This window comes from Neomonachus schauinslandi, chromosome 5 (assembly GCF_002201575.2).
Source record: "Neomonachus schauinslandi chromosome 5, ASM220157v2, whole genome shotgun sequence".
NCBI classification, from domain to species: domain Eukaryota; kingdom Metazoa; phylum Chordata; class Mammalia; order Carnivora; family Phocidae; genus Neomonachus; species Neomonachus schauinslandi.
The window spans coordinates 11,301,955-11,323,242 of NC_058407.1; the positions used below are offsets into that span (position 1 = coordinate 11,301,955).

At 54.9% G+C, this 21,288-nt stretch overlaps 2 protein-coding genes across 6 annotated transcripts in view; both read right to left on the reverse strand.

Annotated features, from left to right (window-relative positions):
• The window catches only part of KCTD17 (potassium channel tetramerization domain containing 17), a 10,470-nt gene extending 10,154 nt beyond the window's left edge, over positions 1-316 (reverse strand). For both annotated transcript variants that reach the window (XM_044915817.1, XM_044915818.1), the window contains exon 1: positions 107-316. In XM_044915817.1, the coding sequence (XP_044771752.1) occupies positions 107-316 (210 nt within the window). The remainder of the gene's footprint in view (positions 1-106) is intronic.
• A 12,487-nt stretch (positions 317-12,803) lies between these two features.
• On the reverse strand, positions 12,804-21,135 carry MPST (mercaptopyruvate sulfurtransferase). Of its 4 annotated transcripts, XM_044915819.1 has the most exons (4): positions 20,980-21,061; positions 16,991-17,618; positions 15,446-15,448; positions 12,804-13,789 (listed from the first exon to the last, which is right to left on the reverse strand). In XM_044915819.1, the coding sequence occupies exons 1-4, from the start codon at positions 21,013-21,015 to the stop codon at positions 13,491-13,493; spliced, it is 966 nt and encodes a 321-aa protein (XP_044771754.1). In that variant the 5' UTR covers positions 21,016-21,061; the 3' UTR covers positions 12,804-13,490. The 4 variants fall into 4 exon arrangements, with proteins under 4 accessions (XP_044771754.1, XP_021543078.1, XP_021543077.1 ...); XM_021687403.1 differs by lacking the exons at positions 15,446-15,448; positions 20,980-21,061 and adding an exon at positions 21,077-21,135; XM_021687402.1 differs by lacking the exon at positions 15,446-15,448 and having other exon boundaries at positions 20,980-21,086.
• Between the last annotated feature and the right edge of the window lie 153 nt (positions 21,136-21,288).

A 21,288-nucleotide genomic window follows, 5' to 3' on the forward strand; every position in this document is an offset into this window, starting at 1 on the left:
ACCCCCCGGGGCCCCGGCCGGCCCGCCCCCCTGCCGGGGGGGGCGGGGGCCCCCCCCCCCCCCCCCCCCCCCCGCCCCCGACGGCCGCCCACCGCGCGGGCCTCACCCGGTCCGACTGCAGCTCTTCCCCCTGGCACAAGCGGCTGAGGAAGGACTTCTGCTCCCGGCACAACGTCTGCCGGGTGGTCAGGAACACCGTGCCCCCCACGTTGAGCCGCACCCACTTGCCCCAGCCGCCCGGCGCGCGGCCGCCCATCCCCGCCCGCGGCGCTGCCTCCCCGGCCTCCATCCTCCCGGCTCGCCCCGGCGTCTGCATCCTCCGGGCGCGGCGGCTGGGGGCGGGCAGGTACCGCGCGACGGGCATGCCGGGAGCTGTAGTCCGCGCCCCGGGGCGGGGCGGCCTAGGTGGAGGGGTGGAGGGGAGGGTCCCCCGGGCTCGCGAGCCGCCCTCCCAGCCCGACCCACTCCGCGCTTCGTGGGCGGCCCGCAGACCCGGCCTCTAGAAGAAGCCCTTTGGCCAAGTCACGGTGTTTGGGGAAGGTCAGGTTCGAGGTCACTGGGACAATAGTGAGCGCTACTCCAAACCGGCACTCCTGGCTCCTGTGTGTTCACATTACCGTTTTCTCTTTGTCGGGTCTGGGTTATCAAACAGCTGTTAATGGGTAGAAACTACTGCTCCCAGGATTCCGTAGCATTTACCTGTATTTCCAAGATGCTTTCATACTGCCCTTTGTGTCCGTGGGTGGTGGGCGGGCTGGGTTCCTGGCCACCCTAAGTTCTTTGAGGACAACATAGCTGGGCTTGAGGTTGACTGACCACCCACTATATTCCAGATGCTTTGCATGTCTGTCTCAGTCACCTAAGGTCTCATCAGCCCTGTGAGCTTGGTATCACTATACCCATATTGTACAGATGAGGACACAGATGTGAAGTGACCTCCCTGACTCACACAGCTGGGGAGTGGCCGGCCGGCAAGAACCCAGGTGGGTTCCAGGTGACCACCAAGGCCCCTTTCCTGCTCCCCTGCCATGGGCTGTCGGTGCTCCCTGGGAAAGATGTCTAGGGAGGAAGGGCGGACAGGGCACTGGGTCAAAGTCGGGAGGACTGGGTTTTCATCCTGGCTTTTGTAGGCTGAGGTATTGGGCGAGGTCTCACTTTTCCCATCTGTAATGCGGGAGGGGGAGAAGGGGTTGGTTCTGTGGGTCCCCTTCTAAGCCAGATAACTTGGAGTTGGCACTGACATCGTGGATACTGCAGGGTGGGGGAAGAGGGGCAGCTCCTCATGTCATCTGGAACCAGGTAGGGATGGGGGCTGAAAGGGAAGCTGTCCTCTTTCACTTTCTCTCCTTGATGTTTCTGTCCTGGTCCTGGATTAAGGGGGAGGGGTCTGAGGCTCCCCTCAGTGATCCCGGTGCCCCCCTCCACCCCAGGTTCCCCACACTAGGCAGCCTGGCCGTGTGCTGGAAGTTCAGTTACGACCCAAGGCTCTGCCTTCTCCACAAAGCCCTCCGCCTTGGCAGGGAATAGGTCACAGCTGCTAGAATGTTGCTCCTGAGAACTCACCAATATGTTCTTGAGCAACTTCCTCTCTGAGCCTTGGTTTTTTTCTTTTGCAAAATGGGAATTATAATAGTAGCTCCCCCAGCGCGTTGTTGTGAAGATTACATTAAATAATGTCTGTTAAACACCTGGCATAGTCCCTGGCTTTCAGTATATTGGATGGGTGGACGGATGTATGGATGGATGGGTGGATGAAAGAAGTGGGATATGGACTGGCCTTGAAAGATCAGCAGCAGAACGTAGTGTGAGCCCTCAACCATTGTTAGCTAAAACAAAGCTAGAGCAGGAAATATTTCTTTATCCACTTAAAGGTTGTAGGCAGGGAGTGATGTGGTCAGATTGGCCCCTTGGACCACTCCCGGGGCTGCAGGGAGGATGGCCTGAAGCACTGAGAGACGAGTTAGGAGGCCATCTGGGTCAGGACAGGGGGAAGCCCAAACCAAGGCAGTGTCAACAGGCCAAGACGGAAGAGGGTGGATTCAGTGGATACTTAGGAAGTGGAAGTAAAAGAATCAGGTTCAAGGGGCTGTGGGAAGGAGGGAGGAGGCAGAAGAAGTAGGAGGTTCTATGAAACAGGAGACGCAGTATAGGAGGAGAGGCAGATCTGGGGAGTGAGCAGGGAGATGAGGAGGTCAGTTTGGGGCCAACCTGGGTTTGCAGTGACTGTGGGGGAAGCAACAGTTGTCTCTCCAGGTGTGATGCTCAGGAGAACTACAGTCCTGTTTCTGATTACGGACTGGCACTCTTCATGATTTTTTGCATGTGTTCCCCATTTAGAGGACAAAACCAAACATCTCTGAGACAGTTTCTCAGGATAATGGTTACTTGGGGAGGGGAGCCCAACTTCAAATGCTTGCTTGTTACATTGCCCGCTGTTGTCCCCTTCTGGGAAGAGCAGTGTTCAAATGCTTTTTTTTTTTAATTTTATTTTATTATGTTATGTTAATCACCATACATTATATCATTAGTTTTTGATGTAGTGTTCCATGATTCATTGTTTGCATATAACACCCAGTGCTCCATTCAATACGTGCCCTCTTTAATACCCATCACCGGGCTAACCCATCCCCCCACCCCCTCCCGTCTAGAACCCTCAGTTTGTTTCTCAGAGTCCATAGTCTCTCATGGTTCATCTCCCCCTCCGATTTCCCCCCCTTCATTTTTCCCTTCCTACTATCTTCTTCTTTTTTTTTTTTTTAACATATAATGTATTATTTGTTTCAGAGGTACAGGTCTGTGATTCATCAGTCTTACACAATTCACAGCACTCACCATAGCACATACCCTCCCCAATGTCTATCCCCCAGCCACCCCCTCCCTCCCACCCCCCACCACTCCAGCAACCCTCAGTTTGTTTCCTGAGATTAAGAATTCCTCATATCAGCTTCCAGGACAAACAAAAACTAAAAGAATTTGCAAACATGAAACCAGCCCTACAAGAAATATTGAGAGGGATCCTCTAAGCAAAGAGAGAGCCTAAAAGCAACATAGACCAGAAAGGAACACAGACAATATACAGTAACAGTCACCTTACAGGTAATACAATGGCACTAAATTCATGTCTTTCAATAGTTACCCTGAATGTAAATGGGCCAAATGCCCCAATCAAAAGACACAGGCTATCAGATTGGATTAAAAAAAACAAGCCCCATCGATATGTTGTCTGCAAGAGACTCATTTTAGACCCAAAGACACCTCCAGATTGAAAGCGAGGGGGTGGAAAACCATTTACCATGATAATGGACATCAAAAGAAAGCTGGGGTGGCAATCCTTATATCAGACAAATTAGATTTTAAACCAAAGATTATAATAAGAGATGAGGAAGGACACTATATCATACTTAAAGGGTCTATTCAACAAAAAGATCTAACAATTGTAAATATCCATGCCCCTAAAATGGGAGCAGCCAATTATATAAGCCAATTAATAACAAAATCAAAGAAACACATTGACAACAATACAATAATAGTGGGGTACTTTAACACCCCCCCCCCCACACCGAAATGGACAGATCATCTAAGCAAAAGATCAACAAGGAAATAAAGGCTTTAAATGACACACTGGACCAAAAGGACTTCACAGATATATTCAGAACATTCCATCCCAAAGCAACAGAATACACATTCTTCTCTAGTGCCCATGGAACATTCTCCAGAATAGATCACATCCTAGGTCACAAATGAAGTCTCAACCGGTACCAAAAGATTGGGATCGTTCCCTGCATATTTTCGGACCACAGTGCTTTGAAACTAGAACTCAATCACAGGTGCTTCTTAATAGGGCTCTGACTTGGGCTTTTGAAAGCAAGTCAGACAGGAGGAGGGGTGATTCGGGGGCACACGCTCCCAGACAAGGATGCCAGCCCAGGCTTTAAGGCTTGCCAGCCAGGTGACCTTGGCAAAGTCACCTAACCTCTCTGCACGTCACTGAGGATAATAATAGTAGGGAGCTCATGCAGTTGTGAGGACTCCATGCGCTAACAGGGGAACACATGTGAAGAGCACTCAGCGAACTGCCTGAGCAAAGCTTCAGTGAACGTTGGCTCTGCTGGAACCAGTCCTGCCTCCCTGTCTACTGTTGGTTGGACCCGAGATCGGGGCCTGAGGCAAGGCACCTTAATGGACCTTCAGGTCCATTCCCATTGCCCAGGGATGAACCAACTCCTCCATGCCGGGGTTGGAGGGACAGGCACCCCCTCAGACCCATCCCCAAGGACCCAGCCTCCAGAGCACAACAGCTATCATTTCCTCAGCCTAAACCCCTGGACACACAGTGACCCAGGAGTCTCTCTGCCGCCCGATGGAGCTGAAGGAACATAAAATATATCCCAAAGTCCTCACCTGAGCTCATCGCCGCAGCCTGTTTTGAACCTTCTCGTGTTAGCAGCATCCCCCCCTACCTGAGTGACTTGCTTCACACCTGCTGTCAGCTCCGTGACTAAGATGTCACTCGGCCCTGCTGGGGTTTGGGGCTCAGTCCGCCTCTTCCCACATTCAGATGTCAGAACATTCTGATTAGCCTCGACTCTGTTGTTGTGTTTACATCCAATCCAATCCAGTCGCTGCTTTGGCCCTCAGTTCTGTCTCCTATCTCGGAATGGGGGTTGTTGGTTCTGAGTCACCTTTTTGGGTCACCTGAGGCAAGAAACAGGCATATTCAGTCAGAAAGAGTGTGTCCTGAGCAGCCAGAAATATTCAGACAGGCTTTCAGAGGCCAGTGGTCCAGGAGATGGACTCCATGGTTCCCTGGCTGGGAGACACCTGGCCAGTCACATAACCTCTTCAACCCCCACTTTCCACCATTTGCAATACTTACATCATAATGTTATTCATACTTCTTAGCGCTATTACATGCAGTACATGTTAGCTATTAGCACTGACCACTTCCGATGTGCCATACTGGTGCTGGAAGTATCATTCCAGCCTAGGTCAGTATTATTGTGCCCATTTTATAGGCGGGGCTCAGAGAGTCTGCATAACTGGCCCGCAGGCTTGAATATTTATAAAAGAACAAATATGTCTCGATGCTTTTACCTAGAAGTTCCTCCGATTGTCAACATTCACCAAGCCTGCCCCAAGCGCTGGGCTTTAGAGTTTCAGAAATGAAGGAGGCGCACCCCTGCTCCTGGAAGAGCCCATAATTTCTGTGGGCCCCAGGGGGCGCCATTCGCACCGCGAAAGGGCAAGTCGAAGGTCTGGAGGAAGGCGCGCCTTTTCTCCAGTTGACAAGAAAGTGTCGCTGGGGCTGGCGGGGACGCTGCCCCGGGCCCGGGTTCTCAGCCAGGTGCTCAGCCCTCTTCAGCCAGGGGGTCCCGAGACGGCGTGAGGGGCGGGCGGTTCAGCCTCGCCGCCAGGGGGCGCGCCAGCCCGCTCGGGTCGTTGGAGAGCACCCCCACACCCCCACCCTGCCCAGCTAGCCCACGGGGCCCGTCTGCATGCGCTGGTTCTCTTTCAGCTCAGCTCCGGGGAACTGAGGCCCTGACAATCGGCTCAGTCTTATCTGCCTCCTGCAGGGACCTCACTCTGCCCTGCAAACGCCCCTCTGGCTCCGGCTGATGTCCTTCCACAGCTCGAATCAGGAATCACACAGAACCAGACATCTATTGCCCATCCCCCTGGGCTCTCGGACCCTTGCTCCTGCTGCCCTGGGGACATTTATGAGCACTTCATGGGCCCAGCTCCGCGCCAAGCACTTTCACAGATTATCGCTTTTAGTCCCAACCAACAGGGAGTTGCGATGGTAATTGCCATTTTACAGTAGGGGTCCCCTGGGGGTGTTCTGTGTGCCCCCAGATTCTCCTGCTCCTCCACCCTCCTCTTCTCAGCTCCTCCATGGCTGGTGTGGAACGGTATGGGAAAAGAAAGGGAAAATTTTCCTTGCCTGGTGCCCATGTCCTCGGGTGTGCTTTTGCTCTGGCCAGAGCTACCATTCAAGCTGGCTAGGTTTTTCCCTGGAGGATTGTTTTGAGGGTTCTTTGGAGCCCCCATTGCTAGGGATGCCTCCCACTGTAATTTCCTTCCTGGGCAGGGCCTCCTCTGATTGGTTGCCTGGGACACCCTACTCAAGGACCACCTCCACTGGGTCCCACTGCCCACTTCCCTTCTGCCCCAGCTCCAAGTCACCACTCTTCCTTGGCTGGTACCCCCCCCACCCCGAAGGCAAGGCTCCGCGCAGACAGGGTTCACCCTGCACGTCTGATTCCACCATCAAGCGGCCAGCCAGGTTGGCATCCCTCCTGCAAGCTTTCCCAGGCTTGGGTCCCACCCAGCCTCTGAGCACCCCTGGAAGCCAGGACACCCAGGCCAAGCCCTGCAGATGGGCTCCCTGAAGCCCGGCTTACTCAGCCTTCCAGGAAGGGAGGCCCCCGCCAGGCACCTCCCCCCATGGGGCGGGAGAAGTAGAGCACCCCAACGGGTCCCTATAGAGACAGCCCCCCTCTGCCTTCCAAATGCTCCTGCTGGCATCTCTCCCTGGTGTAGGCAGGAGGGCCCATCTCCTGAGGTTTCTAAAACTAGTTCTTAACCACCTGGTTGAAAGAACTGCTTTAGATGGTCTAGCACCTTGTTTTAGAATGTGGGTGCAGTTCGCAGCTCTGGCTGAAACTGGATCAGAAAAGCCTGCGTTTAAAAAATAGCATTTTATGTTGAAGCAATTTCAGACTTGGAGAAAATTTGCAAAAATAATACCAAAAATTCTGGTGGAGCCTCTGCTCAGATTCACCAAACACTCACATTTTACTACATTGGCTCTTCCATTCTCTGAGAGCAGCAAATCACAGAGTTAATGACCTTTCGCTCTTGAACTCTTCCGTGTGATCCACACATCAGGACATTCTTTTAAATAACCACGGGGCAATTACCAATGTCAGGAAAGGAGCATCGGTACAATACCATTAACTAATCTACAGATTTCTTCAAATCTCCATTTGTCCTGCTAATGTCCTTTACAGCAAAAGAAGGGGAAAAGTCCTTTAGGATCCATCCAGAAAATATCGCATTCCGTTGTCATGGCTCTTTACTCTTCTGATCGAGTCCCCGACATGGGACTCGATCCTGGGACTTCAGGATCATGACCTGAGCCAAAGGCAGTCGCTTAACCAACTGAGCCACCCAGGCGCCCCTAGACTGTTTATTTTGTAGAATGCCCTTGGTTTGGGTTTGTCTGATACCTCCTCATGATTACATTCATTGTGTGCATTTTGGGCAGGAACCCCCAGAAGCAGAGCCATGTCCTCATGCCTCCGATGAGGAGGGACAGGTCAGTTCATCCCGTCGCTGGTAAGGTCAACTGGTCACTTGTGAAATGGTGTCAGTTAAGTCGCTGATCTGTACAGTTCCTGTCTTGCACTTCGAACTCATCAGTATCTTATGGGAAGATACATGGAGACTATATTAATATCCTGCTTTCCAGCAAACGCTTTATCTCATCATTTATTTTAATATTCACTGATGTTTCTTGCTATACCTATTACTATGACAATTGCCAAATTGTGATTTTTCTCCCTATGTCCATTGTTTCTTCTACATTTCTTAGGAACATTCTGTTGTCAGATGGGAGTTGTGGGAGCAGATACCACAGTGAGTCAGGCCAAGGGCCAAGTCAAGATAGCAGAGGCTGGACATGAGTATCAGTCAGCCAGAAATTGCTCGGGGCCAGGGGAGCGAGAAGCCAGTGGGTAGTGTGAGGGTGGGTAAGCCAGAGGCCCCGTATCTCCCCAGGGGATGTCTCCAGCTCTGCTCTCGGAGGTGCCCAGAGCAGCTCTTGATGGTTGGGGGCTCTTGCCTGGCCCACGGCAGTCTCTAGCTGCTTCTGCCTGTCCCTGCCTCTCACGTCACTCCCCTTACCTCTCCCAGAATCCTGTGCAGCCACGGGCAGTGCCTTTGTAACCCCGGCCTGTCAGAAGAGCAAGCATGGGTCTGGTACTGAATTCCTACCCTAACCCGCTCTCCACAGGTGGGAGGGAGCATTTACCTGCCCCTTTGCCCCCCAACCCCTTGGGGGAGGAGAGAAAGGGGTGCTTCCTGGAACCCTAGGGAAAGAAGTAAACCCAGGTGAACAAAATCCATTATCTAGCTGTTTTCTTGCTTTCAAATTAGGAAAAGTCAACTGGGCAGCATCAAAAGCATCCCCATCCTTGGGTGAGGCTCTCCCTTTTCATTGCTCACTCCGGGGGGGGGCTACACAAGCACCAGAGCCCATGCCTTTCACTCGAGAAAGAAGTCCTTGGGCTCCCATTCAGGCCCCAAGTGCTCTTATTTGACTTCGCTCTCTCAATGGGCTTGTAACTGATTTTCAAGCCTTTTGGAAATGGGGAAAGGCTGTGGGAGGGGGTGGAGCCTGGCAGGGGAAGAAGGCAAGAAGGAAGCGTGGACACAGCCAGCCTCGCTGGGGTCATAACTTCCCGAGCACCAGCCCCCCGGAAGCTTCCCTGACACCCGGCTGGCCTGGGAACTCCCACAGGCCCCTCTGCCTTGTTCTGGGCCCCACATTCTGCAGTTGGGCACATGCCTCCGGCTAATGATGAGGGCCTGTACTCATTCCTTCCAGAATTGCAATCCTAGCCCTCACCTTCCTGCAACCTCTCTAAGCTCAACCTTCCTTACCTGCAAAATGGGGGAGAAGAACACTATTTCTCAGGGTTGTCGGATTAAATGAACTCAAAAACATTTAGCATCCTCCCTGGCAAGGAAAGTGCTGGAGAAATAGGAGGGATTATTATGGTCTCTGTCAGCCCTACCAGGGTATTTATGTATTGTATAGGTCAAGCATTCATTAGGACCTGTCTACATGAGTCGTGAGTCGCTGTGCTGGGGCCAGGAAGAGAACCATGAATAAGGTAGGTACCCTCACGGGTGTTCAGGCAATCACAGAGAGGCAGGAGCGAAGGGTAGGACAGAATGTTAGTAATAGTAATAATGTGTGGCGGTTAAGCGTCTGTCTTTGGCTTAGGTCATGATCCCGGGGTCCGGGGATCGAGCCCGGCATCAGGCTCCCTGTTCAGCGAGGAGTCTGAGCCTATGAGGTGGCTACCGGATTAGTCCCACGTCCCAGATGAGGTATCTGAGGTAACTGCCACACTCACAGCCAGGAAGCGGGAGGTCTGGGTGCCTCCAGGGGCTGTGCTTTGAGCCCCGATCACTACTACTTCTCTACAAGAAGTGTGGAGGCATGGTCCAGGGAATCCATAAAGGCGCCCCAAGCAAAGGTGCCTCTCAGCCCCAGAACACCTACTCCACACTCTCCCGTTCTGTGTCGCACCTCTCAGATACTCCTCACTACACCTGTCGTGGTCTGTCTGTCCCCTCCTCCCCACTAGGTCAGTTCCCCCTCTCAGGGTCTGTCTTTAGCCTCCAGGCCCCCAGATCCTGGTACAAGGCCTGTTTTGAAAGTGTGTGCTGGATTTCGCGGCTGAGACAGGCTGCATCTTTGTATCTTGAGTGTGGGGTGGTAAGAGGTCCAAGGCAGTGGGAATAGGGGTGGAGCTCCCCAGGCCTGGGTGCTGACTGGCTGGGTGTTACTGGTGTGGGTGTAGAATCTGGAGACTCACTGCCAGGTCTGGGCACTGGTGACCCCTTGGTGGTGGCCGTGCGCACTGAGACGGAGAACACGGACAGAGGGGCAGGGTTAGGGCCCCAGCAGGCAGCGGACACAGGGATCAGAATTCAGTGGGGATCTCGGTCTGGCAAGCTGCTGGTGGCCCAGATTGGAGAGTGATGGGTTCAACAAAGTGGAGTTAAGCCACTGGAAGGGCTTATTCATTATCCGGAGGGCGTGGGCCCACCTAGAAGCAGGCAGAGGCTCTGAAGAACATGACAGTCACCAGGAAGGACGGGCAGCAAGAATAATCCAGACTCGCAAGGACCTGGGAAGTCACAGCGGCTGGGGCCATTTAGCTTAGGGGCAGACAGCCCCAGAAGGGATCACGGCAATGCAAGGGTAAAACAAAGCCCCTGGGTGCTCGGGAGCCCTCAGTATTACCACGTTCCACCCCCAACAGGTAATATATGTTGAAACTTTCGGTGCTTAAAATTAGAACGCTTTGGTAACCTAAAAATTCCATCTCTTCCTGAATGACTCATTCCCCCATAAATTCAGAAATAAAGCTCCATTGTGCTTATATAGCTGGGTTATTCCAGTAGGAGTGACACCTTATATTGTTTTGAACTTGACCTTACCTGACATCACCCCTAGAATTTGCTCCCCTTTCTCAGACTAGACGACCGAGACCCTGCCCAGAAGGATCTGAAAGGCAGACCTTCTGGGGCCTCGTGCAGAACTGATTCCAAGCACCAGGACCAAATCAGTGCATTGATTCATGATTCAGTCCACTGTGTGTGGGGCGGGGGCTTCGGGCCATGAACCCTCGTGGCAACGATCCAAGGAGTGAGCTCACATTCCCGTGCAGCTGGTTCGACAAGGTTGGAATTGTCCGGCTGTCCCCGACACAGAGGGGTGCTCAGCAAATATTTGCCAAGTGGACAAAAATTTCATCATCCTTGTTGTCCAGTGTGGCAAGCTCCTGCCTGGAACACACAGGGTGGGTAGGTCTGGCCCTGGCAGAGGCCCGGACTCCGCACCGAGTGGTTAATCATTCTGGGAGTTCAGACTTGCAAGAGGCAGGGCGGAACCCAGTCAACTCCTCAAAGAGCAACTTCCCAAACAGCAGCTCTGGGAATCCTAGGAAGGCAGGCTCAATTTCCGTTCTCCTGCTTCTGGGCCATTCTCTGAACCTGTCTAGACCCATCTGGGACCTTCCCAGGAAGAAAAGCCTCAGTTCCAATCCACCTGGGCTCCTGGCTGGGAGGAGGACCGGGGTGGGGGAAGAGAGCCTAGCCAAACCCCTTGTTTAAATCCCATAGCTCAGAGTGTCTCCTCCTCGTGGAGCTTGGAGACACTCGGCCATCTTCCCTGAGCTTGTCACTTGTGTTTCCAAACCCCGAGCGACCCTCCATTCCCCCTTGATCCTGAAAATCTGGAAAACCACCAAGGCAAGACCCACTGGAGGGGCTTCCACCCTGCGATTTCTAACTCCAGTCGGGCAAGCTGCTGTCTCTCAAACTAGCTGTTTGCCCTCAGGCAAACCACGCAACCTCTCTGAGCTTGTTTTTTTCACTTGTACAATGAGTCTGTTGCCACTTCATGGTCGGTCCTCCCTTCTCTCTGGAAATATGATAGCACTGGCCAGTTTCACTCCCTGGCTGGGAAGCTTTTCAAGGGCAGGAACACAATTCTGGTATTTGCTGTCCCCTCACCCCCAACGCCAGAAGTACAGGAGGCACTCAACATGCTGAATAAGTAACAGTCCTTTAAAAAAAATAACAGGAACACTTGATATTTACTCTGTGCCCGGCACCAAGCTCAACAGTTTCAGTGGATTCTTTCATGTAATCCCCGTAATGCTCAAGGGAAATGTGATTTCTCCCATTTTAAAGATGAAGAAACTGAGGCTCAGAGAGGCTCAGCAGTGTCCAAGGTCAGGCAGCCTTGTTCGGGGGAGCTGAGACAGGAGCCAGATCAGAACGCACACGCATTTGCAGACAAACCCCTCTCCCTGAAGAGGCAGGGACACTTCCGGGAGAGAAAATGAGGCTTATCTGAGCATCAAAGGAAGGAGCCTTCTGAGCTGCTAAATGTAGCCTCCAGGGGAAGGGGCTTGTGATGGGGAGACAAGGATCATCTGCACACTGGGATCCCTGTCTACGCTGTCCCTGACTGTTGTTATTTGCTCCTAGAGCGGTGGTTCTCAACAGAGAGTGATTTTTGCCACCCAGGGGATATTTGGTCATGCCTGGGGATGGTTCTGGTTGTCACAACTGGTTGGTTGCTCCTGGCATCTAGTGAGTAGAGGCCAGAAATGCTGCTAAACATCCCACAATGCACAGGAAGGCCCCGGCAACAAAGAATGATCCCGCCCAAAAAAACCCTGAGCTAGAAAAATGGGACTCTGCAGGGGCACCTGGGTGGCTCAGTCGGTTAAGCATCCGACTCTTTGATCTCAGCCCAGGTCATGATCTCAGGGCCCAGAGATGGATCCATGTGTCGGGCTCCGAGCTCAGTGCAGTCTGCTTGTCGCTCTCCCTCCCCCCCTTGTGCACGCTCTCTCTCTCTAAAGTAAATAAATAAAATCTCTTTTAACAATGGGACTCTGCAATGAGCTCTTGGCTAAATCTTTGTCTGAAACCCCTCATTCTTCCCATTTTACAGGTGAGGAAACAGACTTGGGGAGGTTGGGACTTACTTTAGAGCTCTCACACAGAAAACCAGGATTCTGTCCTGTCGGCTGGCTCCCTCATGGTCATGGACTTGGGAGGTGACTCGGCGTCAGAGGACATGTGATGGGGGTTGCAGGTACAAAGAAGAGTAAATTCAGAGTCAGGAAACCTGGGTCTGGTCCAGCTCTGTGGTAAATCCATCGCGTGCCCTTGGGTAAGTCACTGTCCAGTCTGGTTTTATTCTTCTAGGGTTCTCCCCAGTCCCAACCGAAGTTGCCTCTTTGCTACTGAGGGGTGCCTTGGGGGCTTGGAGATGGGGAGGTGTGACCCAACTTCAGGCAGGGGCCATCTGGGCCTTTCTCAGACACCATGTCCATCTCTGCACAAAGGACAAATACAGAAGGAGGAGGACAGAGCCTCTACCCTCGGGAAGCCTGGGGACAGAGGTGTTCCGTGAGTAGAAAGGATCAAACCCCCTGGATACCCCTGCCCCCTGGTAGCTCCAGAGGCTAGTCTCCAAGTATGGGATCCCAGAGTGGCTGAAGTCCAATCTGGCTGAACTTAACCCCTCTCTTGAACATCCTGGCTGGGCTGGGACAGGCCTCCTCATGTGGTATAGCCTCCTACTGGTTTAGGCCGGTAGACTGTCTTGACATGAGATGCACTGGTGTGCATTGACCTGGGTGGGTCTTTGGGTCGCACTCTAGACATACCACAGCAAGATTCATCTTAAATAGCCTGGAAGCCAGAAGCGAGACCTCCAGCATTACGGGGTAGAGGACAGCTTGCTGGGGGCACTCTGGTCGCAGGAATGGAAGGGCTCTGGGGCTCCTGCCCTGCTCAGAAGGCAGGGACGGGATCCCCAAGACCCTCAGGCTCCACGGAGCTCCCTTTGCTGGGCATGCTGGAACCACCAGCTCCTTAGGAACACCAGGCAGCCCCCCAGTTAGAAAGATTTAGCCCTTGGCTATTTTATTTCCTCAACAGTGAAACAGAAGGGAGGTAGGGCCCCAGCTCAGCGTGTGGGGCAGCTGCCTTCCCCTGCGCCCACCACCACCTTCTCTCCGGCCTCCACTGGGAGCCCACAAGTCAACGGAACTCCTGGCCTCTGGGATGTCCTCTTATGTGCCACCTGACTCGCAGGAAGAAACACACACTCGGTCAAAGCAGAGTCAGAACCACCAGGCCTGCCACAGCTCCCTGTGTCCCGGCCAGCCTCAATGGGTCTTCCCGCGGCCCTCGGAGATGACATCCTCTGGCTGCGCGCGCATGTACCACTCCACCCAGGAGCCGTCGTAGATGGCCACGTCGGGCTTGCCGCAGAGGTAGGCCCCCAGTGCCACATGGCAGGCTGTCACACCGGAGCCACACGTGGCCACCAGCGGCTGGGACAAGTCCACCTTCTTGTCCTGGAACAGACGGTGGATCGCCTCAGGGCTCTTCTCCAGGCCCTCCTTGGTCAGGAAGTCCGTGAAGGGGATGTTCACCGTGCCGGGGATGTGGCCGGGTTCGATGCCTGTAGCAGGAGGGCAGGAAGGAGGGGACAAGTACAAGGGCGTATGAGATATGGCCGCTGCAGTGTGAGAGCCTCCCAGGCAGCCACGGCGCTGAACACTCTCTACATGCACCATCCCACGCAGTCCTCACAGCTAGGCAAGCCAGGGGCCACTTACACGTATCCCTATTTTACGGGGCATGCTGAGGTTCGGGACTGCACAAGGCCCCGCATCTAGCAAATTGCTGGCTGGGATTGGGACCTACGACTCGGACCCCACCAGAGTCTCACTCTGCCCCTGGCTTCCTTTCCAATCACCCATGTGCCCGGGGGGCAACAAAGATAAACAAGCCCTCTGCCTGGCTAGGACTCCGTGCACTTGCAGTAAAGGAACTGATCGGGCAGGGTGGACAGGCATCACTGAGCCATTACGAGGATGAGGGGTGTTACAAAGGCCCTACGGAATGTCATGGGACACGTTATAGAAAGATATTAACAGTAATAATAATCCTTGACATTACTGAGCACTTACTTTGTGCCGGGCACTATTCTGAACCCCTCCGCTGTATCTTCTCCTTTAATCCTCCCCAAACTCTACGGGACAGAAATGATCATCCTCCCCTTTACACAGATGAGGAGACTGAGGCACGCAAACTCAGTTGCCCAAGTCAGAGAGGCCCCAGAGCTGATGCTGCTCACCGCCAGGCCACGGGGGGCAGGGAAGCTTCTCTGAGAAGGCGCTGTGGGTGAGTAGGGGTCTGTCACGTAGAGAGGTCTGGGCAGTAGGGACCGAGAGCACCCCAGACTAGGGAAAGGGGGCGTAATCGGAGGAGGCAGGAAATCACATGGTGTTTAGAGGGGTTAAAGGTCACTGGGCAAAAGTGCTGACATGGGAGAGCTTGAGGCCCAAGGGGAACGGCCTGGCTTAAGACGTAGGGCTTTGACCTGACTACAAGGGGAAACCAGACTTCCATTTTCAAAGATCATTTCGATCATAGCACGAAGAACCTGGGCAAGGCTAGAGAGCCATTCATTAGGAGGGTCATGCCCCCCAAACTTAATCATTTTGCTTTCACCATCCCCTATGAGGCAGGCTCACTAATATTCCCATTTTCATGCCAAGGACTGAGATTTGCAACAGAATCAACCCTCACAGCCTGTGATTCAAAAAGCTTGGCCATTCAGACCCTAGGGTGGGGCTCTAGACTAGTGGCTTCTGCCTCAGTTTCCCCCTGCAGTGGAGTGACACTCCTCCAGGGAGCTGTTGACCCATATCGGTAACCATTGCCAGGATTTAGCATATAGACAGCGCTCCGAGTCCATGGGGAGGTGGGAGTGCATCCTGCATCCCCATGTAGGTGCAGAAGCGGCTCACTGGGAGACATCACATAGAGACCAACCCGGAGCAAGGAAGAAGAGCAAGCCCTCCCCACAGGTTGGTCACTGTCAGAGCAGGGCTGTCCCTGTGCCTTGAACCCCCACCAAGCAAAGCATGCTTCCTCCTACCCTACCGGACCGATGTGACCCCTCATTGAGGGGCGCACTTGTCCAGGTCTCAGCCCGTGCAGTGGGGACAATGACAATGAGGTGATGTCCGCCACTGACCTCGAGGAAGCCTTTGCATGCGCTGGCTCAGTCCACCTCCACAACAAGCCTGCTAGCGTGTCCTATCATCACCCACTTTATGGGTGAGCAAGCAGGGCTGAGGTAGCATTAAGCACCTCTGTGAAGAGCTATAACCAAAGAAGCACCCATTAATTCTATCACCTCCCATTTCTTAGTGCACTTTATGTGTGCAAACACTGCGCTGAGCGTTTCCTCCATTCGTTCTCATTTGACATTTGACCCTCACTGCATCCTGTAGGCTCTGTTTCTGCTCTTATTTCACAAAATGCAGAAGCTGCAGTTCCGAGATTAGGTTAGGTGACCTGCCAAGTGGCTCTCTGCCCTATGTTGCTCTCCCTCCCTCCCCCAAGGGCTGAGCTGAACGACCTCACGGGTTCAAGGTGGCATCCTTATCAGGTTGAACCACATAAAATCGCCACCTATGTAGGTTCAAAAAATAGCTGGCTATCAGTGGTTTCCTATGGTTTGACCTAATGGCAACACTGCTCTGCACAGTTCCATGTGGCAGGGTCCTTCTTGATTCCCCAAATCTCTCTGGGACATTGACTCCATGCCAGCTATTGAGTGAGTCTTCAGGATGCACTGGACGCATGGCTGGTCCTTGCCGTCGGCCATCCGAAACAGTGCTAGGACTGGGTAGCCCAAACTGCTCTGTAAGCCCAGAACAGAAGCCCCTGATTCAGGGGCATGGGGGATGCAATTCAGGGACAGACTCCTAGAGGAAGTGGCAAGTTCCTTGCATCCTCCCCAAAGAAGGCACGAAGAGAAAAGCCTGGGTAATTACTGGTTGCTCACTGCAGTTAAATGGACTGCCTCACTTCCCTGCTGGGCTGCCTCCTGACCTCGAGCAAGGTAGCCATCCTGAGACCCCATTTCCTCCTCTGTCCAGTGACAGCACCGACCTTTCTGGATCATTGAAAGGCGCACACCAACGTGGCCATTGACCAACCTGTTTGTGGGGACCCCTGCCCACCTGATCCAGGGCTTTCCTGCAGTCTCCTTGCCTGGGGGAACCCAGCTCATAGGCAGAAGGCTCCGCCCCCACTCAAGCCAGCAACCACCTCTATTCAGTTTCTCTCCAACCTGGGGCAGCAATCCCTCTCTCTCTTTAGTGCCCCCTCCATTCTGCCCCTGCAAGCCTTGGTCCCTCCAGGGGACGTTCCAGTCACTCCCCCGCCCCAGACTCCTCCCCCTCCTGTCTGCCTCCATTACGAGCTGGGATGGTGTACACCCAGCCCCTTGGGTTTTTCCCAAACTGGGCCTTCCTGCCATCCCTCCAATTCCTCAGAGACCCCCCTACATCCACAGAATCGGGGTGGGGCTGTTTGGCTTCTTCCCTTCATGCAGGGCGCCTTGGGTTCCCAATGAGTTTCGGGTAGTCACTGCCCCGAGCACGGGTGGGGGTGGGGATGGGGCAAGTATTATTGTCCACTCTCTAGGAATAAAGCCAGTGAAGCTTAGGGAGGGAGGCAACTAGAACCCAAATCCCAGGCCCCCATGCGGTGTCCCTTAAAGGCAAGGACAAGGCAGAGCTCAGGGCGCACGTGCGCCCGCGCCCCAGCTGACCGCCCGCCCCTTTGCGCCCATGTTTGTTACCGTCTCGGGGCTCGGGCTCGGTGCCCCGGAACCGGCCGGCGGCGCGGGCGTCCACCACCTGGAAGCGCCGGGATTCGAGGTTCTCCTTGATGTCCTCGTAGGTCTTGATGAAGGTGGGGTCGAGCGCGGCGCGCAACTCCGCGGGCTCCGGGCGGCTTTTGCCCGAGCTCAGCGGGAGGCCCAGGCGCAGCCAGTGGCGGAGGCCGCCGTCGAGCAGCGACACCGCCCGGTGGCCGAAGGCGCGGAACATCCACCAGACGCGCGGCGCCGCGTAGAGGCCCTGGTCGCTGGCGTCGTAGACCACGACGTGGGTGGCGGCGCCCACGCCCAGGCGGCCCGCGTACTCGGCGAACTGCGCGGCGCTGGGCAGCATGTGGTCGTAGGGCGACGTGCGGTCGCTGCACTGGTCGATGTCAAAGAAGGCGGCGCCGGGGATGTGGCGCTCCTCGAACTCGCGGCGCGCGTCGCGTTCCAGCTTGGGCAAGTACCAGGAGGCATCGAGCAGCTGCAGGGGCTGCCCCGCGCTCGGGGCCCGCAGTGCCTTGGCCACCCACTGCGCCGACACGAGCGCGCGGAAGAGCTGCTGTGGGGCCATGGTGGCGGCGGTGGCGACACTGGGGCTGCAGGCCTGGGCGACAGGGAGGATGTCAGGAGGAATCGAGGAAGAGGCCGGCCCGGTGGCGGCAACCGCCTGCACCACTGGGGCTGGCCCTAGCCGGCAGGGGCGGTGGAACCCTGGGAGGGCAGAGTCCAGGAAGCACAGAAAAGCGGCGGTGGCGAACCCAAGGGCAGACTTCGGTCACCGGGGCCTCTCTTCCTCTCCCCTCCCCAGGACATACACAGCGCAGAGCAACGGAATGACCCTGACCCCTTTACTGCGGCTGGCTGGGGGGTGGGGTGGGGTGGGGACGGGGCTCAAGGCGGCAGGCAGGTAGGGGCCAAAATTCTAGCCCTTCCCCAAGATGCAGCTCTGCTTCACTTGCCACCCACCAAGGTTCCTGGTGGAATTCATTCACTCATTCATTCATCAAACGTTTACATAAGCAGCCTCATGGGACTAGCAGCTGGGATTTACGGACTCCTGCGCGTCATTTAATCTCACAATACCTTAGAATACTGCAGGACACAGAGTAGGCTCTCAATTAATTTGTGGAACAAGTGGCCTCAAGAAGGTTCGTAATACTCTGTTTCACAGAGGGCGACACTGAGGGTCATGTAAGTGCACTGAATTGGCCAAGGTCAGCGGCTAAAGTGGTGGTGCCAGGCTTCACACTGGGCAGCCTGACCCCGGAATCCAGACGCTGGTGGGCAAGCACTGTGCAGGCTCTGGGGGCCCAGCAAGGGCAGATTTTGCCCCTTGAGCCTGAACTTTGTCTCTGAACCTTCATGCAGCAGGTGCAAGAGTGACTGTGCCTCACCCCCTCCCCTCCGCTCCCCTGGGGGCCAGCAGCTGAGAGTACTCCAGCCCATGACATGCCAGGTCACAGCCTTCCAGGGTCAGGATATTCTGAACATGTCGAGCCCCTGTACAAACAGGCCCTGGTCCATTAGATGCCTTCCTGCAGGTCAGAGAAAGGTGCCCCTTCTGCCAGGGCACGTGACTGGGTGAGTGGAGTGTGAGCTGCAGGTCGGCCCCCCTTCCCCCTTCATCAGGGCACAACCTGACCATCCATACCCGGCAGACCTGCCTCGGAGGGGAAGGGGTGGGTAGAGAACAGGTGCTTTGTGGGCCAGGCCACAGGCTAAGCACCGCAGCCTTTAATATTGGACCTATGAAGACGCCTGTTTTCTGCATGAGGCGACTAGAGATGTGAGTGCCTTGCCCTTGCTCACACAGCTGGTCAGGGTGGCCTTGGGATCTGAAGCCAGAGTTCAGCTCCTGAGGCTGGATTTCTTCCCCAGCCCCGGGTCACTGATGACCAGGGCCTAACGAGTCTACAGTGTGACACCTTGTGCCCCGGACCCTCCCAGACTCATCGCAGTCTGGCTTTTAGGAAGTCACTCTACCCCATGGCCAGGCCCTGTGCTGGACGCTGAAAAACTCTTGATTTTGCCAGGCCCTGGGGGTAAAGACAGGCCACAGGCCTGCTCAAAGGACAGTATAATTGAGGAAAGTCTGGAGTTCAGTGTGAACATGGAGGGGCCACTACCTTAGCTTGGGTGGGAGCAGAAGAGGTGGGAAATCTTCCTGGAGGACCTTTTCAGGGGACCCCGGAAACTACAGCTTGACTTTTAGGATAAGGAGGCTGCCAAGGGGGCTTTGGCTAAGGGGTGATTCCAGTGTCTGTGGGTTACACCACAGCTGGATAATGTTGGGGGATGCTGCAGGTCCCTTCTTGTGGAACCCATCTGTGAACCACAGTGGCTCCCCGCCCCCCCCATTCTTGGAGCTCCTGGTTTTTTTCCCCGAGGATTCATTTAGAGTAGAAAGAAACCCGGATTGTGAGTCAGAGCCCCAGCCTCAAGCAGTGTGAATCACTCCGCTCCTTAACTAGCTGTCTGAGGGCAGGCATGGTGGGATCCCTGGCCATCTTCACTTCTTATATTGGAGCGTCCAACCTTCAGCTCTTACAGGTGGAGATTAAATAATGAATATCGAGGGGCCATCATAAGGCACTGCACATGGCTGGTTTTAATAATTACTAAAAACAGCTTAATAAAAATCCCATTATTTCTGAGAAGTTATTCTCACAGGTGGACTTTCAACAATAGCAACACATCTAGAATCTTGGCATTTCAGGATTGGGTGGGACTTAAGAGGTCTGAGGTCATCCTGCCCCACCCACTCCCACTTGATTGGCAGTTGTCACATAGGACTGAAGGAAGCAGAGGAGGGTCTGGGGGAGCAGGCTGTGTGTCACTGAAGGGCTCAGACCGGGCCGTTGGGTGCTGGTCAAGCCTGGCCCGCTACAGGTGCGGGTGCTCTGGGAGTGAAGGACTCCAGGTCACAGGGGCAGCCCCAGGCCCATCTCAAGGACTTGCCCCAGCCTACTCCTTCCTGGTACCCCCTCCGCACCTCAGGGCAAAGCACAAAGTTTAGAAGATTCTCTAGGAAAATGCTTGTCAAAGTGTGCATTTTTCCACTTCCTGTGAGAATATAATTATTTCGGAGTAAAAAGAATTTTTAAAAGAGGGATGAGAAAAGCATTCCAGACATATGTCACAGACACATGCATGCAAAAAGCCGACCAGGAGCAGGGGTGGCCCACCAGCTTGGAGGAATGAGTTGTTCCATTTTCAGGAATTATGTGATGTGGTTGTGAAACACAGCCATTGTTAAAAAATGAAATTATACAAACTTACAATTAAATAGGTTAATTAAAAACAAAGGTCTGGGGCGCCTGGGGGGCTAAGTCGGTTAAAAACAAAAGCATTTTTTTTTAAAGTATGAAGCTTTGGGGGTGAGCCAGGTAAACAAAGGCAGCAGGCAGGCCACGTGGGCTTCAGATCTGAGATTAACAACTGAGGGGTCTCAACCCCACTGCGAGCCCCTGGGGTAACTCGCTCGGCCTGTCTCTCTGGTCTTTAAATAAGTTTCCGGCCTACTCCGCAGGGTTGTTGTGGGAAGTCGGTAAAACCCTAGGAGCAAAGTGCTCACCGAGTAGGCCTTGGCCAATGCCAGTTTCGTTTCACTCCAGCAAGTTCTTTGCCAGTTTCTTCTCTTGGAGCCTCTGGGTCACTCGGCCTTGCCTCCCCGGCCTCTCTGTGGGGCTTTATTAGTCCTCCCCCCTCCCTCTTACCCTCTCGGGTGGCACCAGGTGACCCCACCCCCGCCCCCAGCTCCCCAGCCGCCGCTCACGCCGAGGCCACGGTGCAGGCCGCCCCAAGCGGCTGCGGACAGCCATGCTTAGGGCGAACCCAGGGGCGAGCCTTCCCTGCTAGACTGCAGCCCCCTACTCCGCTCAGACCCCGCGGGGGAGCCCCGCGCCGCGCACCCCAACGATCGACCTCCCCCTAAAGAAAGGCAAGCGCGATGCCGCAGCAGTTACCCGGGTCTCGGGCTCCGGGCTTCCGGGATCGGTCATGGCCCCTGCGCAAGGCGCCCCCTCCCCGCGCCCGAAGCCGTCCCCTCCTCCCGCCACCAACCTGCGGCCGGCCAAAGGGAGGAGACTCGGGCACAGCCCACCGCCGCGGCCACTTGGAGCCGCCGCTGCCCGCGCCTTCCACTCGCTGGGCCAGGGGGACACGCGCGCCGCCGCGCCCCTGCCCCGCGCCGCCCTGAGTCGCCCCACAACCCCCTGGAGGGTCCGCGGGGTCCGAGGGGCGCGCCGCGCTGGGGGGCGGCCGGGGCGGGCGCG

Bases quoted from the DNA above. Each gene is read 5' to 3' on its own strand.
- MPST (XM_044915819.1), bottom strand. From the start codon at position 21,015: ATGACCGATCCCGGAAGCCCGGAGCCCGAGACCCGG. The intron at 17,619-20,979 runs GTAACTGCTGCG...CCTGTCGCCCAG, and splicing joins GCCCGGAGCCCGAGACCCGG to GCCTGCAGCCCCAGTGTCGC.